The sequence below is a fragment of the Diabrotica virgifera genome, chromosome 10, assembly GCF_917563875.1.
Source record: "Diabrotica virgifera virgifera chromosome 10, PGI_DIABVI_V3a".
In the NCBI taxonomy this organism is placed as follows: Eukaryota; Metazoa; Arthropoda; class Insecta; order Coleoptera; family Chrysomelidae; genus Diabrotica; species Diabrotica virgifera.
The window spans coordinates 90,925,408-90,942,977 of NC_065452.1; the positions used below are offsets into that span (position 1 = coordinate 90,925,408).

The 17,570-nt window shown below is 34.6% G+C and overlaps 1 protein-coding gene across 5 annotated transcripts in view; it reads right to left on the bottom strand.

Moving 5' to 3' along the window:
- The window catches only part of LOC114334477 (3-hydroxy-3-methylglutaryl-coenzyme A reductase), a 490,400-nt gene that overhangs the window by 107,065 nt on the left and 365,765 nt on the right, over positions 1 to 17,570 (bottom strand). For all 5 annotated transcript variants that reach the window (XM_050641423.1, XM_050641422.1, XM_050641420.1 and 2 more), the window contains one exon: positions 10,442 to 10,556. In XM_050641423.1, coding sequence (XP_050497380.1) covers positions 10,442 to 10,556 — 115 coding nt within the window. The remainder of the gene's footprint in view (positions 1 to 10,441; positions 10,557 to 17,570) is intronic.

The window sequence follows — 17,570 nt, forward strand, 5'->3', positions numbered from 1 at the left end:
ATTAGAATTCATTTTGGCGTATTAATTTATTAATCAAACGCTTTTCTTTAGTTCAATCGTTTGGGTCAAATCTTTGGACGTTAATTTGACTGCCTTTTCTTCAATGCAAATGACTAAAAATTTGCAGACATATGCATTCGCGGGAACAATACATGAATAGTCAATAAAAAAAATTATGTTTATTAATTGTTTCAATAAAAAAAAACGATTTTAACGGAAAATGCTTAAATTCTCTTTTTATAATGAAGAAACTTGAAACTTTTACAGATTGTAGCTAATTACTGTAGATAATTTTACTTTTTACGTTAATTGTTTACGTTATGCTTCATAAATAAATAATAAAGTTTCCAATTTTTTGCCGATTCTGACGACTTTTCATGTCGTATCATATGTATGTATCATATGTTTGATACATACTTTAATAAACATGACGATATATTTTAATGTTTGAAAAGTTTAAGACTAAAAAGTAAAAAATAAACAAATATGAAAAAAAAAATTTTAGGAAACGATTTTCTTTAGTTACGAGTGACTAAAATTAAATATATAAAAAATCAACTAAAAAGCAAAAAATAAAAATAATTGAAAAAATCAAACACATTCTTCAAAGAAAAGCGTGGGGCGAAAACCGTTTATTCGATGAAGACGCGCCACGCTTTTCTTTGACGAATGTGTTAGATTTTTTCAATTATTTTTATTTTTTGCTTTTTAGTTGATTTTTTTATATTTTTAATTTTAGTCACTCGTAACTAAAGAAAAGCGTTTCCTAAAAATTTTTTTCATATTTGTTTATTTAATTTTTTTTTTTGTATTAAATTGTTAATAATAATTAAAAAACAGCTCCAAACTATTAGCAGCAAACAGATTTTTCTACAGGTTTAGAATAACTAAAGTTGTCAGATACCTGAACCTGAATTATTCAAAATCCTGACAAAAATCTTACTTCCCTGGACTATATGCTTTGTTCAGTTCGATAAATTTTATTAAAAAATTCACTGTTTTTCGTGTCTAAGGGTGTGCTCACTACGGAGACCAAAGGATTGTGTCCTCGCTCCGACCCTCGCTCCCTAGTATTTATATTCGTGAATTCTCGCATATAAAATAATGTATTTAGTTTACATAGCGATCGAAACTATATTATCGATCACTAATCGCTATGTAAAATAAATACATTATTTTAAATGTGAGAATTCACGAATATAAATACCAAGGAGCGAGGGTCGGAGCGAGGATACAATTATTGAGTTAGGATCACCTAGCTCAATATCTAAAATATAACCTAATAAATATTCCAAATTACTTCAAACTAATGCTGGTTAACGATAGTTTAACAATATGCATGTAACAACCATAAAGAAAGCGAAGTGAAAATTATTCAATGTCATGGTCTCTAGGTAACACTGGAGAAAGTACTCTTTCGTTTTAATAAGTCACTTAAAAAACAATTCATAACCTTCGAGAGGTAGAAAAAATAGATATTGCCTAAATAATCGCAACAGAATGCCGTGAGTGATTTTGTTATGAATTCTGGTACACAATTTTGTAGATATATGACAATGGCGCTGGAAATCATGTCGTTTTTGTTGTTTGTTTAGTTTTTTTTACAATTGATTCTAGCACTGCTAAAAAGAGGGAGGCTAGAAAACATCGTATTTGTGCCACATACTTCGAAACGATAAATACTCGCTGCTACACGTCATGATAAAAGGAAAAGTAGAGGGAAGAAAAGACTTGGGAAAAAAGAAGAAATCTTCTTAGGAATATCAGAGATTGGATTAACCTTTGTGTTTAACAGATATTTACGTTGCAAAAGATAGGCACAATTCTTTAGAAGACGTCACAATAGGGCTTTTCATCGACTCTTCATTTGTTTCGAGCTTCTGTCATATGTTGTATAATCTGTATATACAGGGTGTCCCCGAAAATAGTGCGTTCCTTTAAGGTATGGATATAATACACAATTTAGAACAAAAAAGTCTTATAACATTTTTTTCTAAAGTTAACCGTTTCCAAGAAAAAAATTACATTGTTCTCGATATAAGCGAATTTTTATTTTCATAAATTTGAATGACATGGCAACGTAGCCTAGAAGAGCTTGCTGTGGCTGTGGAAATTTAACCTAATAACCCCTTGTTTATTTACTTTGAGGTGTGATTTCTGGGGTTGTTGGCATCGTAGGTACCTACCTGCAAAATAATGGATATGGGTTTGGTTGATATTTACATTATTTTACCTAGCAGATGCAACTGACCTACAAACCTACTTTTTTAATCTTTAGATTTTTGAGTTGCGCGTTATTGCCAGACTTCAATTTGCATACCAAAATGTATTTTCGTTTTTTGGTCAAACGGATCAATTTAGAAAAAATGTTATAAGACTTTTTTTCTCTACATTGTGCCTTCTACCTATACTTTTAAGAAACGCACTATTTTCGGGGACACCCTGTATGAATATTATACACAGATTATACAACATATGACAGAAGCTCGAAACAAACGAGACTTGATGAAAAGCCCTATAAGAAGAATAGGCCCTATAAAGAAGATCATAATTACCAGAGGAAAATTGATTGGTCTAATTCGAATAAATACCAAAAAAGCTAGTAGAAATATTAGGACAGTAAGTAGAAAAGAAAAATATTTTAGAGTTATGTATTACTGACATATTTAGTGTACACATACTGTGTGAAAGTGTAATAAGTAATAAGCAATTTCGATTTAGAGATGGTCTAGGAACTAGAGAGGCACTATTGTGTATGCGCGTTCTTTTACAAAAAAGTTGTGTTTCGAAAAAACGTTTATATTTGTTTCATCGACTTCGAGAAGCCATTTGACCGAGTACAACACGATACACTTTTCAATTGACTGCGGGCAGCAGGACTTGACCACTACAATATAAGACTGCTAAAATACTTATATTACAATCAAGTAGCCTCTATCCAACTTGGAGATAGTCGTACTGAAAAACTACCCATCAAACGTGGAGTACGACAGATACGGCAGATAATCAACAATATCAGATACGCTGACGACACAGCCATTCTTGCAGAAAATTTAGAAGATCGTCAGACAGTAGTAAATCCAGTCAGTGAAGCAAGTTATCGGAGAGGCCTAAAAATCAATATTTCAAAGACAAAGTGGATGGCAGTTGGAAAGATTAATGTAGATCAAGGTGTGCTTTCTCTTGATGGAGAGGAGATAGAATGGGTAAAACATTTTAAGTACCTTGGCAGCTGGTTAAATGTAAATTGCGACTCGTATGAAGAAATAATAACCAGGATCGAAATATCACGCAAGGCTTTTAGGACCTGGAAACCAGTTTTATGTAACCGAAGCCTGTCGATGGTCCTGAAACGCTATGTGCGGTCTATATAGACGGTTGTGAGACGTGGACGTTAAAAACCACAATGATAAATAAATAAGAAGCATTCTAATTACTGTGGTGCTATCGACGATTCCTAAAGATATCGTGGGTTTCGCACACTTCCAATAAATATGTTTTCCAAATGATGAATTCAGAACGTCTGCTCATAAACATCATAAAGAGGAGAAAAACAGAATACTTCGGCCATATAATTAGAAGACCTAAATACCATCTACTTCGCCGTATCATACAAAAAAAGTGGAGGGAAAGAGATGGATTGGTCGAAAGAAACTTTCATGGTTGCGTAATATTAGACAATGGTGTTGTTCAACGGTAGAAGAATTATTTCGCGCAGCAGCCGAGGCCAACGTCTGAATACGGACACAGCACCTAAAGAAGAAGAAGAAGAAGACATATTTTGCCTAATATCTGGATTTATTACAACAGAATGGTTTCCCTGACTGTTTACGAAGTAAACGACGAACTACGTTTAGATACAATTTTTCGTCATCTTTCGCCGATCATCTTGCTATCGTCTAAATGGTATTCCCCTGTTTAGTGTATCAGTTCTTAATATTCATTCGGTTAACATGCGTGTCCATCTTTCAAACTGCATCCTTTCCACGTGGTCAGCCCATCACTGTTTCAATCTGCAATGTCACTCCACAACATCTGTAACTCTGGCTCTGTTTCGTAGGTCTTCGTTTGTGATATTCCCATCATGGGCTTCATCCTTTTTTACGTTCTAATCTTTTGTGTTGTAATCTGGAATAAAGGCTATCAATGCGATTTTCATTGAATGCTTTAATTACCGCGTCAAACGCTTTGTGGAAATCTATAAACACTAATACCAGAGGTCCACTGTATTCTATGGATTTTTCAACAAGCTGTTTTGTCGTTTGCAGGTGGTCATTGGTGCCAAACATTGATCAAAATCCCGCGTGCTCTCTGGTTTGGTACAGAGCTAGTTTTTGATCCAATCTCTTATTTTTTTAACTTTATTGCTTTCTCTTATTATAACTAATATCTAATCGTCCATCTACGTATTGCCATTTACCCTTTGAAGCTGTAAGTGTTTGACTAAAAACTTATATTCAGGTATGTTTGCAAATACATGTTGGGTATTAACTTCTACTATGAGTTTTGTTAAAAATGTTGTTATCATCAGTAATAATTATTCAATGAAAATGTTTAAATTTAAAGAATTAATATCGTCGAAAGAACGCCAATGGACAAATACTTTCACCATTTATTTTGTTCCCAACGTAAATTTTTTATTTTAAAACTGGTTCCTTCGGAAAAATCTCCATTATAAACAACTAAAAGCTGTTAGAAAGGCAATAAATAAAGTATAGACGCAAATATACAATAAAAACTTGCATAAGGAATGTCCCACATAACCTTATTATATCCAAAACAAAAGAAATGAAGCTAGGTGGCATATCCGTTTCTATTAGCGAGAAACAATAAACCTCTTTGTAATTATTCTCTTGTCACTATCTTATATTCTAACTTTATCTTTTGACATAGCTTCTTTATTAATCGTCATAATCAACCTGTTGGCGTCAAATAATAGACATAGGTCTCCCTCAAATCTTTCCATCTGTCTCTGTCTTAGCGTTAGTTCAGAGTGGAGCGAAGAAAGAGTGCGAGCAAAGAGCAAAGAGCAAAGAGCACGAGCAAAGAGCACGAGCAAAGAGCAAAGAAATGCACGTTCAGAGTGGAGCGAAGAAAGAGTGCGAGCAAAGAGTAAAAAGCAAATAGTACGAGCAAAGAATAAAGAAGTGTTAAACCAGAGTGGGAGCTGGTAGTTACGCGAGACGAGAGTTTAGTTCTTTCCCACTTGGCATTCATAGATAGTTATTTCACAATTATAATATATCTGCTTGTTCCAACTCCGTTGCTTCACCAGAAACGAAGTTAGAAAACTATAGGCTCTTCCAAGTTGTTCGTTACCTATTTCGCTTTCCGGTGACACAATTATAATATATCTGCTTGTTCCAACTGCGTTACTTCACCAGAAACCAAGTTGGAAATCTATAGGTTCTTCCAAGTTGTGCGTTACCTTTTTCGATTTCCGGTGACACAATTATAATATATCTGCTTGTTTAAACTCCGTTGCTTCACCAGAAACGAAGTTAGAAACCTATAGGCTCTTCCAAGTTGTGCGTTACCTTTTTCGCTTTCCGGTGACACAATTATAATATATCTGCTTGTTCCAACTGCGTTACTTCACCAGAAACCAAGTTAGAAATCTATAGGTTCTTGCAAGTTGTGCGTTACCTTTTTCGATTTCCGGTGACACAATTATAATATATCTGCTTGTTCCAACTGCGTTACTTCACCAGAAACCAAGTGGGAAATCTATAGGTTCTTGCAAGTTGTGCGTTACCTTTTTCGATTTCCGGTGACACAATTATAATATATCTGCTTGTTCCAACTTCGTTGCTTCACCAGAAACGAATTTAGAAAACTATAAGGTGTTTCAAGTTGTGCGTTACCTTTTTCGCTTTCCGGTGGCACAATTATAATATATCTGCTTGTTCGAACTCCGTTGATTCACCAAAAACGAAGTTAGAAAACTATAGGCTCTTCCAAGTTGTGCGTTACCTTTTTCGCTTTCCGGTGACACAATTATAATATATCTGCTTGCTCCAACTGCGTTACTTCACCAGAAACCAAGTTGGAAATTTATAGGTTCTTGCAAGTTGTGCGTTACCTTTTTCGATTTCCGGTGACACAATTATAATATATCTGCTTGTTCCAACTGCGTTACTTCACCAGAAACCAAGTTGGAAATCTATAGGTTCTTGCAAGTTATGCGTTACTTTTTTCGATTTCTGGTGACACAATTATAATATATCTGCTTGTTCCAACTTCGTTGCTTCACCAGAAACGAATTTCGAAAACTATAAGGTGTTTCAAGTTGTGCGTTACCTTTTTCGCTTTCCGGTGGTACAATTATAATATATCTGCTTGTTTAAACTCCGTTGCTTTACCAGAAACGAAGTTAGAAAACTATAGGCTCTTCCAAGTTGTGCGTTACCTTTTTCGCTTCCCGGTGACACAATTATAATATATCTGCTTATTCCAACTGCGTTGCTTCACCAGAAACGAAGTTAAAAAACTATAGGATTTTCCAAGTTGTGCGTTACCTTTTTCGCTTCTCGGTGATACAATTATAATATATCTGATTATTCCAACTGCGTTGCTTCACCCGAAACGAAGTTAGAAAACTATAGGTTCTTCCAAGTTGTGCGTTACCTTTTTCGCTTTCCGGTGGCACAATTATAATATATCTGCTTGTTCAAACTCCGTTGCTTCACCAGAAACGAAGTTAGAAAACTATAGGCTCTTCCAAGTTGTGCGTTACCTTTTCGCTTTCCGGTGACACAATTATAATATATCTGCTTGTTCCAACTGCGTTGCTTCACCAGAAACGAAGTTAGAAAACTATAGGCTTTTCCAAGTTGTGCGTTACCTTTTTCGCTTTCCGGTGACCCAGTTATAATATATCTGCTTGTTCCAACTTCGTTGCTTCACCAGAAACGAATTTAGAAATCTATAGGTTCTTTCAAGTTGTGCGTTACCTTTTTCGCTTTCCGGTGACAATTATAATATTCTGCTTCTTCCAACTGCGTTGCTTCACCAGAAACGAAGTTAGAAATCTATAGGTTCTTTCAAGTTGTGCGTTACCTTTTTCGCTTTCCGGTGGCAATTATAATATTCTGCTTGTTCCAACTGCGTTGCTTCACCAGAAACAAAGTGAAATTTTTAATTTATGAATGTTTTTTTATATTGATAACGATTTCCGAAGTGAAAATCGAAACGTCAAGTAAACTTGATTTCAAACTCGAATTGTGGCTTATGCCCAAATAAAATAGTAAATATTATTTTGTATTTCTCACTCCGGTAAGAAGACAACAATGAAATGACCTTTTTTTACATTGGTCCGCGTGTATATTTTTTTATTTCAGCTTCGAGATGGATGACGTCACTAGTCTGTATATGCCAAAAATCATAATTTAAAAATAAAAATCGGCCTGTTTCGGGATTTTTTCTTAAAGTCGTCGGTTTACGAAATAATGAATTTATTCCATTTGGTTTTGCCACACTGTAGAACTAATAATAATTATTAAGTTACATAATATTTATTTAATTATAAAATTGCAAGTTATGAATTTAAAAAGTCATCGTCGTCATCTGAATAGGGAATCTTTCTGATCACATAACAGCTTTCTTTGAAACACTTCAGCTATCAGGACATAGAGATTCATTTTTTCGCACAAAGAGTGCGAGCGGAGAAATCAAACTTGTTTGCTTTCTCCGCTTTGCTCTTTGCTAGCACTCTGTGTACCTCCGTTTCTCAGTAGTACTTTGATTTCACCGCTTTGCTCTTTGCTCGCACTCTTTCTTCGCTCCACTCTGAACGTACCCTTATGCGACTGGCATCCAGATGCTTACAAGCTTAAAGTCATCAGTCCATCTCATTGGTGGACGACCTCTGCTCCGTTCCGTAGTGCTTTTTGTCGTGCGTGGCATTCACGCGACAATACGTTTTGTCCATCGGTTGTCTGATAATCTGGCGACAGTGGCGACGTGTCCTGCCCAATTCCATTCTAGCAACGCAATTTTTTTATAGCGTCTGTTTTTTCTATTCTACAACGTATTTCTTCATTTGGGATTCGGTCTCTCAGAGAGACACCCAACATATGGCGCTGCATAGCTCTCTGAGTCACACGAATCTTGTTCACTACCTTTTTTGTGAGTGTTAAAGTTTCCGCTCCATAAGTGAGTACAGGTAACATACACTGGCACTGGTCAAAGATTTTCCTTTTGGGCATATGCGTACGTCCAATTTAAATACATCTTCTTCTTCACGTGCCGTATCAGAATAATCCGACGTTGGCGATCACCATTGCGTAGGCTTCTCGATCTTCTGCAATATGGAATAATTGTCCTGTATGTTATATCTGAGTCCATTCACGAATGTTTTTTAACCAAGAAAGTCGTTTTCTTCCTACACCTCTACGGCCTATTTTGCCTTTAAGGGTCAGATGTAATATTTTATATATCAATTTCCCCTCACTATATGTCACAGATAATACATTTTTCGGTGTTTAACCTATTCGCTGCCGATCAAGCGCCTGCGCGTGAAATGGTTACTTCAGTCAGGTGTCATTCACGTGCTAGCGAGTGATATGGTTACTTCAATCAGTACCGTTCAACAGAATGGATCCTTTATTATTATTATTATTCAAATAATTGTTTTATTCTAATTTCTGCTGATTGTATTCATTTGTTAACTTTATGAAGATTAAAGATTATGTGAATGAATTGCGGAGAAGAATGGACAATATCAACCAGTTGGTCCGTTCCCATATTCAGATCGTTAGAGACCTCATCAAAAACGGTGCAATACTCAAGAGCAAAAGGGATGCTTTAAGGAAAACGATAAAGTTTGGCTCTATAACCCAAAGAAGCGAAAGAGTTGTTCTCCCAAGTTGAAGCAGTTGTGGTAAGGTCCGTACCTTATTCTGGAGAAAATTAACGACATTCTCTACCGAATAAGCAAGATTCCTAGGGGGAAACCGATGATACGACAACGACACCATAACCAGAAGTCATTCGAAGGAAACCACGAAGTAGATGAAGAAGTGGAAGTAAACCAAGGCCAAGAAGTACCTGACCTCACGTTTGAGGAACTCATGGGGGCCTATGGAGGTACTAATTCCATTCTAGCAACACAAATTTTTCGATAGCGTCTGTTTTTTCTACTCTACGACGTATTCCTTCGCTTGGGATTCGGTCTCTCAGAGAGACACCCAAATGGCGCTCCATAGCCCTCTGAGTCACACAAATCTTGCGTTCACTACCTTCTATGTGAGTGTTAAAGTTTCCGCTCCATAAGTGAGTACAGGTAACATTCTTCTTCTTCTTCAGGTGGCATTTCCGCTATGGAGGTTGGCAATCATCATAGCTATTTTAATTTTTGAGGCAGTAGCTCTAAATAGTTGTTTTGAGCTGCATCCAAACCATTCTATAAGGTTCTTCAGCCATGAAATTCGTCTTCTTCCGATGCTCTTCTGCCATCTATCTTTTCTTGCATTATGAGTCCCAGGATGCCATACTTCTCGCCCCGCATCACATGTCAAATATACTGTAGCTTTATGTGTTTAATTGTAAGTTCAACTTCCTTCTCTTTACCTATTCTTCTCAGTACTTCATAGTTCGTAACTCACCCAGGAAACCTTCATAATTCTTCTATAGGTCCACATTTCAAAGGCGCTAAGTCGTCTCATTGTCTCTAGATTTAACGTCAGGTATAAGGACAGGTAACATACAATGGTCAAAGATTTTCCTTTTAAGGCATATGAGTACGTCCAATTTAAATACATAGTTTAATTTAATTTATCAAATTTTTTTTACAAAATCATCCAAATGGATTATAAATTTTCAAAACGTTTTCGATCCAGTCGGACCATCATGAAGGAAACATGTTGATAGTAGTTGAAATTAATTTTTGGTTATAAAAACCCTTTAAATTGCATGATAATTGTAATAAAGTATACCATTAGGATTACAAAAACTCGATGTTAAACAGAAGAAAACTTATAATCATTAGGATTACGATTAAAAGAAGAAGTACGAGAATGAACAATGTCTCTTCCTAAGACTCTTAACACGTAGAATAGGGTAAGAATGAAACACAATATAATTTAAGTATAATATTACATTTGCGCCTTTTCAACAGGTTTTGTTTGTGTTAATACGTTTTAATAACTTTTATAATAGAACAATATTACAAGCAAAATTTTCAGCATTATAAGTACCTTTTCAGACCAAGACACTGGTGTCCGCCACCGGCTGCAAATCATCGGTCTAAATGAACGACTACAGACGAGCCACTTTCGAGTGTCTGGCTGATTTTAGTGGCTCACCAACGCAACGTTTTGCTACAATGGAACACCGGTGGCGAATACCGGTGTCAGACACCAGTGTCTTAGTCTGAAAGGGTATATTCCTATTCTTGTTTTTAGTTATCCTAAATTTATTTATGGAATGAATAAATACTTACCCAAAATGTACTTAGATCCCAGTTTTTGTAGTTTGCAAAATTGATAGTAGCAGTAGAGCACAGCTAAAGATCTAATTATTGTCATAACGATGACTTCAGCGGCATTATATTCGGCCTGAAACAAAGAAACATTTTTTCAAATTTGACATAATATTCCTTTCTTGGTTTATATTGATACTTGGTTTATATTAATGGTGTCAATATTTTTTTCGAAATCGTAACGAAATCTAGTGCAAACCTACTACAAAACATACTATAAAAATCATTTTTAATCTGACAGACCACCGCCCATTAGAATACCTATTTGGGATTTGATTCGAAGAAGAAGCGAAAATATATGCACTAAAAATAAACCAAACAAATATATCAAAATGAAACAAGCTGAGGCTATAATATGGTTTTGAAAAGTGTCAAAATTTGAATAACCACAACGAAGAAGGGAAAAGAAAGGAAAGAGACAGACAAACGATCAATGAACGGGAGCAGAGCAATAGAGTCGCCGAGACAGTAATCGCACCCACGGTGATGTATGCCAGCGAAAGTTGGATTATGAACTAGAAGGAAGAAAAGAAAAGAGATCTGGGAAATAAAGGTGCTCAGAAAAATCTTCGGAAGAATACAGATGGCAGAGAATATTTGGAGAAGACGAAAAAATAAAGAACTAATGAGAATGTATGGAAAACTAATAACTGCGACAAAAATACGAGCCCAAAGAGCTATACTAAATTTACAATCAAGATGCAGTAAAAATAAACGAACTAAGACACGTTAAATGCTACTAGGAGCACTCCCGAATCATAATTTACAATGTATAAACTTTGGAAATCATGATTCGGGATTTACAATATATATACAGGGTGTCCAGAAACTCTACAGACAAACGAAGACAGGAGATTCTTCAGATAATTTTAAGATAATTTAACCCAATTCACTTAGTCCGAAAATGCTTCCTAAGGGAGCTAGAGGAGCTCTTTGAAGATGGCGTCTTGTAATTAGTTTTTCTTAAATACCTCCAGAACGCTTCTATTTAGAAAAACAAAAATTGGTACGCGTATTTATTTTCAAGATATAAATCTAATCCATCCATTGCAAATTTCTAGTATCGATCATAGGCGTCCGTTTTGGGTAGGGCAACGGTTATTTTATCGCATAACTTTTTTATCTTTAACCTTTATGTATTTCTGACACTGGATTATTAAATTGTGAAGTATTCTAGTACTAAAAGGTACTCTTGTTTTAAATTGGTAGGACACACCGTTTTCTAGAAAAATCGATTTGAAAATTTTTCGCTTTTTGAATTAAAAAAAAATTCAAAAAAAAAACTGTTTAGAAAGACGAAAACTGGTACATTTATTTATATTCCAGAGATAAATCGATTTTATTAATTGAGAATTTATAGTACTGGTCATAAGCGTCCGTTTTGGGTAGGTCAACAGTTATTTTATAGCATACCTTTTTTGTCTTGAATTTTTGAGCATTTTTGACACTAGATTATTAAATTATGAGGTATTCGAGTACTAAAAGTTACTCTTATTTTATGTTGGTAAAATACTTCGTTTTTTGTTGAAAAGTTCTTTCAATTTTTTTTTCAAATTCCAAAAACGAAAAACTTTTAAATCGATTTTTCTAGAAAACGGTGTGTCCTACCGACTTAAAGAAGGAGTACCTTTTTGTACTAGAATACCTCACAATTTAATAATCCGGTATCAAAAATGCATAAAAGTTAAGGACAAAAAAGTTATGCGATAAAATACCCGTTGCTCTACCCAAAACGGACGCCTGTGACCGGTACTAGAGATTTGCAATGGATGGAATTGATTTATCTCTGAAAAGTAAATATGCATACCAATTTCCGTTTTTCTAAATAGAAGCGTTCTGGAGGTATTTAAGAAGAACTAATTTCATGACGCCATCTTCAAAGAGCTCTAGCTCCCTTAAAAAGCATTTTCGGACTAGGGGAATTGGGTTAAATTGTCTTAAAATTATCCGAGGAATCCCCTGTCTTCGTTTGTCGGTAGAGTTTCTGGACACCCTGTATACATTGTAAATTATGATTCGGGAGTGCTCCTAGTAGCATTTATCGTGTCTTGGTTTGTTTATTTCTATTGCATCTTGATTGTAAATTTAGTACAGGTTGCTTGGTCACATTATACGAATGCCAGAGAACCGAAATGTTTACACAATACTGGAGGATGAAGAAATGGAGAAAAAAGACGAGAACGTCCAAAGAAGAAATGGTTGGAAGCAGTAAAGCAAGACTGGTCAGAAATATGCGTGAGAAATGGGAGAGAAAAAGCAAAGGTCCGGAAAATGGAGGGAAATAACCAAATTTTTGGAAGCCAGAGGTCTACAAGTCTTATAGTCCTGCTGTATGTCTGTCTTGCTACAAATTTTTATGTCTTTCGGTCAAAATGAATTATTAAATAAATAAAATATTACAGATCATGTCAACGTGATTGCATCATAACAATGATTACCTATATTTAATCTTAACCCAAACTCTTAATTAAGAGGGCGATATAAAATTAACCTATTATTATAAACGTCCAAGAATTTCTCGTTAATAATATAGCATTGGTGACATTGATCATTCGTATAGGAAATTTGAAGAATTATTAACAAAATAGATAATATAAAACAATAAAACACTGAAAACGTTTGTTTTCTATACTTCCACAAAATTTATTACAACTATGTGACTACAGCTGTTTCGGCAGAGTGCCTTTCTCAAGTGATTTAGATTACTATGGGCTTGCCTTTTTAAAGTCTTTTAACTGAAGAGATTGAGGAGTGGGGAGCTGTTTGTCTCGAGTTGGTCATTCAGAATTATATCTGTATTTTTCAATGTATTAATTTCCATAGATTCTAATAAAGATAGCTTAAGGCCTTTATTTTGAATATGCAGAATTTGAAACTGTTCATTAAAAGAATTATTATGATCTAGAAGGTGAAGTGCGTATGTAGAAGTGTCTGTTTTTCTATTGTTGAAAGCCCGTTTGTGTTCTGCTATCTGTTTGTCAAAGGTTCTGCCAGTTTGACCGATGTAAGTTTTCGGGCAGTCACCATTAGTTAGTTTGTAAAAGGCATGAGAAAGGCACTCTGCTGAAACAGCTGTAGTCACATAGTTGTAATAAATTTTGTGGAAGTATAGAAAACAGACGTTTTCAGTGTTTTATTGTTATATAAAATGAACTTCCATCAAGTAACGGTCGAATCCATCAAAATAGATAATAGTTAATAATACGGTTAAAGTCAGAATATAAAAATACCAAAATGATTAATTACATCCAAGATAATCTATTAAGGGTATCCAAGTAATATATTCATGGTATATTCTCCACATATTTGAAGTAGACCTCTCAACGAAAATAGAGCTATTCTTGTACCGAAGCCGCCTCTGCATTCGAATTAGATTAGCTTTGATATAATGTGTTCTTCATAATTCTTAGAAATTCTATTGCGAGGTACCTATTAATAACTTAAAGTAATAACATAATAACTAGTGTAACAATCGTTTTGAGCTACTGTCTTACCCTTTTTACAAATTTAATTACAAGCAATATTTTCTCTTATATCTACTACTATCGGTTTACAGCGTTCTACGATGCCTTCCGACTCCTATCCGCCGTTCTTCTCTGTTTAACCATCAGTGGCGGCTCGTGATTTTTACAATAGGGGAGGCTATACCTAACTGTAAAATATCTAGACAAATTTGCACTAGCAAAAAAATGCGCCAAAAAATGTAATTTAAGGCTCCATCTTTTGACCATTTTTTATTTACATTTCATAATATCATCCTAATTCATAATTTCATGATATCATCATTTTAAAAATAGTTAGTCTAATAGTAAAAGTTTAATACCAAAGTTTGTGTCGTTTATTTGTTAACAATTCCATCTATTTGTAAATAGATACCTATGCATATCAAAATAAATACAGATTTGAAGTCTTGCAGTCCATACATAATGAAGCTTCAAATTTTTAAGATACTCAACTGAATTTTTTTAATTCTAAACGCGGCCTACTGCGAATTCAAAAACACGATAAATTACCGATATTTTGCTTTGAGTTAGAGATATCGGAAAAAGTTATTTGAGCAAGTTGTTCCAAATATTATTATAACCCCACATACCAAATTTCATAACAAAATTCGCACTTTTAGATTTTTCATTATATTTAGTCAGGACCCTAAAATTCGTTGTCCTGAGACGCACCCAACCACCCAACGGAGCTGAGAAGCTACACTGCCTCCCTTGGTATATCTCCGGGCAACGTGTGATGGCGCCGTAGATGCCACTGTTAGGAGACCGGGTCTCCTTAAACGCCTGCTGCGCTGCACGGAGCATTAGCAACGGAGAAAGCTGGGCTTCTCGGCTCCGTTCGTGCATCTCGGGATAACCCAGGGTCCTGCCTACAATAATATGTAATAAAACTGAGACGCGATCATGCGTTCTAATGCTAATGCTCCGTACGTATGGATAATTAGTGATAATATGGAATTTACACGTTGTATAATAGTGAGAGTAATTGTTGTTTTCGCAATTCATGATAAACAAAACAGTATAGAGTGTGTAAAAAATTTATGGGGAGGCTGAGCCTCCCTTGCCTCCTCTGACGAGCCGCCACTGTTAACCATAGACCTGGAGAGATTTTTCTTTCCTCTAGTTCTTTTTCAATTCCATCCCTCCAGCTTCTTCTCGGCCTTCCTCTTTTCCTTCTCCCTTGTATTGTTCACGTCAAAATCTGTGCATTCTCTGTACATGACAGTACCATATTAGTTACTTTGTTTTTATGTCATCTTGTCTAATTTATATTGCAAAATCATTATGCTTGCAGCTTCTATTAATCGCTTTTCTTTGATTCAATCGTTTGGGTCAAATCTTTAGACGTTAATTTGACTGCCTTTTCTTCAATACAAATGAATGAAAATTTGCAGACATATGCATTGGCGGGAATAATACACGAATAGTCAATAAAAAATTGTTTTTATTATATTTATTAATTGTAAATAAAAAAACGATTTTAATGAAAAATGCTTAAATTCTCTTGTTTTTTACCATGTAGAAACTTGAAACCTTTATAGATTGTATCTAATTATATGAACTATACATAATTTCACTTTTTATACTAATTGTTTCCGTTATGCTTCATAAATAAACAATAAAGTTTCAAATTTTTTGCCGATTCCGACTACTTTTCATGTTTGTACATCATGTTTATAAACATCCTAAGCGGCGACGATTTTGAACTCTCATATCTTTGTTTATAAAGATCGGCGCTTATTCGTATTAAATTTCAATACGATACGAAACAAAATTTCAACCAAAACTCGAATTCAAAAAAATCGTGTTTTTAACGCAGTCTTAGAAAAATCACCGGTAGAGACGTTTCCTGCTACAATTAACATTAGAACTCGTAATTTGTGAGAAATTAACAGGGTCTACACCGTGCAATACTGCCCTGCTTAGTAAAAACGTCTTATCTACAATTTTCGTTTTTTCGTGATAAGGTTAATAGGACGTTTATTCTAAGCACAACGGCTATTAGTTGTAGAAAGGACAAACAAATTTACGCTTTTGTACGATTTGAGATGGCAGAAAAGGACTTTCTGACTAAGCAATAAGATACTAAATGTCTAATTGTAGTGGATTTATAACCTCATCACGAAAAAATGAAAATTGTAGATCGGACGTTTTTACCAAGCAGGGCAGAATAGTAAAGCATAAGAAGAGTTGGAAAGACTGCGAAAACTGTAATAGGTGTAAATTATGATTTTACTTTAAGAAATGTATGAAGAAATTACAGAAAATGTACAATGTATGTATCAAATGTTGAAATAAATGAAAGAAATGTCTATCATATACATCCTTTTTTTAACATGACGATATACATATTTTAATGCTTGAAAAGTGTAAGACTAAAAGGTAAAAAATAAAAAAAAATGAGAAATTTTTTTAAGAAACACTTTTCTTTAGTTATGTTATGAGTGACCAAAATTAAAAATATTATAAAAAAAATCAACTAAAAAGCAAAAAATAAAAAAAATTCAAACTTCAAACAAAAACTCAAACACGAGCCTCACCCTTTTCTTTAACGAATGTGAGAGATTTTTGTATATTTAATCTGTCAAACAGTTTTTTTGAATAATCCTTTGAGTCTGAATTTTTTTTATTTTTTGCTCTTTAGTTGATTTTTTTATAATATTTTTAATTTTAGTCACTCGTAACTAAAGAAAAGCGTTTAAAATTTGTTTCATATTTTTTTATTTCTTGTTAAGTTCTCCTAATACAAATTATTTTTGTTGTATTCAAAATCCCATTCTATAGTTCTTATTTTCATTATTTTGGTCTCGTCTGCAAAAAATAAACGCACGTATCAACTAGGTAGGCGCTCCGCACTCTCTGCAACTGCTCCAATCGGTACGGTATGCTTGTCTTTACATATAAACTGCCACGGTTAGAGCAACGGAGCGGAGCGGGCACTGTTGCAGGGTCCGGGAGCGCCAAGGTATCCACTATCTGGAGCAGTTGCAGGAGCGCTGAGCGCCAACATAGTCAATACGTGCCTTAATGTATACAAACTCCTATTTTTGGTGATATTTTCAGCATATTAGGGTATTTCTTTTTCTTATTACTAGAGTTAGAGAGAAAATGTGGCCTATTGTTCGAATTTCGGATTTGCTTGCTCGAAAACCTGCTTGTTCTTTTGTTTCCTGTTCTTGGTATTCTTCAATTCTCTTTATAATTAATTTTCGATTTCCCGAGTTAATTTAACCTATTCTAACTTGACTGTCCCGTCTCTATCATTGTTTTATCACATCCATGTCATATTTATTTTGTTTATGTATACTCACGTATGTCATAAACACTCTTGGATTTTATTGTCATCTACTTTTGTCAAGATTTTTCTTCTTGTCCCAATATCTCCATTACTATCTTAAATATAACTCTTCATTTCATTATTCAGCTGTCTTATAAATTGTTTTTTGATTTAGGGGATTTAGTTACGGTATTAAAGATTGACTTTTTTGAGCTGAATCCAAATGTTTGTAGTAATAATTCACAGGTTTCATAAAATTCACCTTAAAACCTTCACCTTTTTTTTTGTATTTTGTTCTGGCAATTTATTG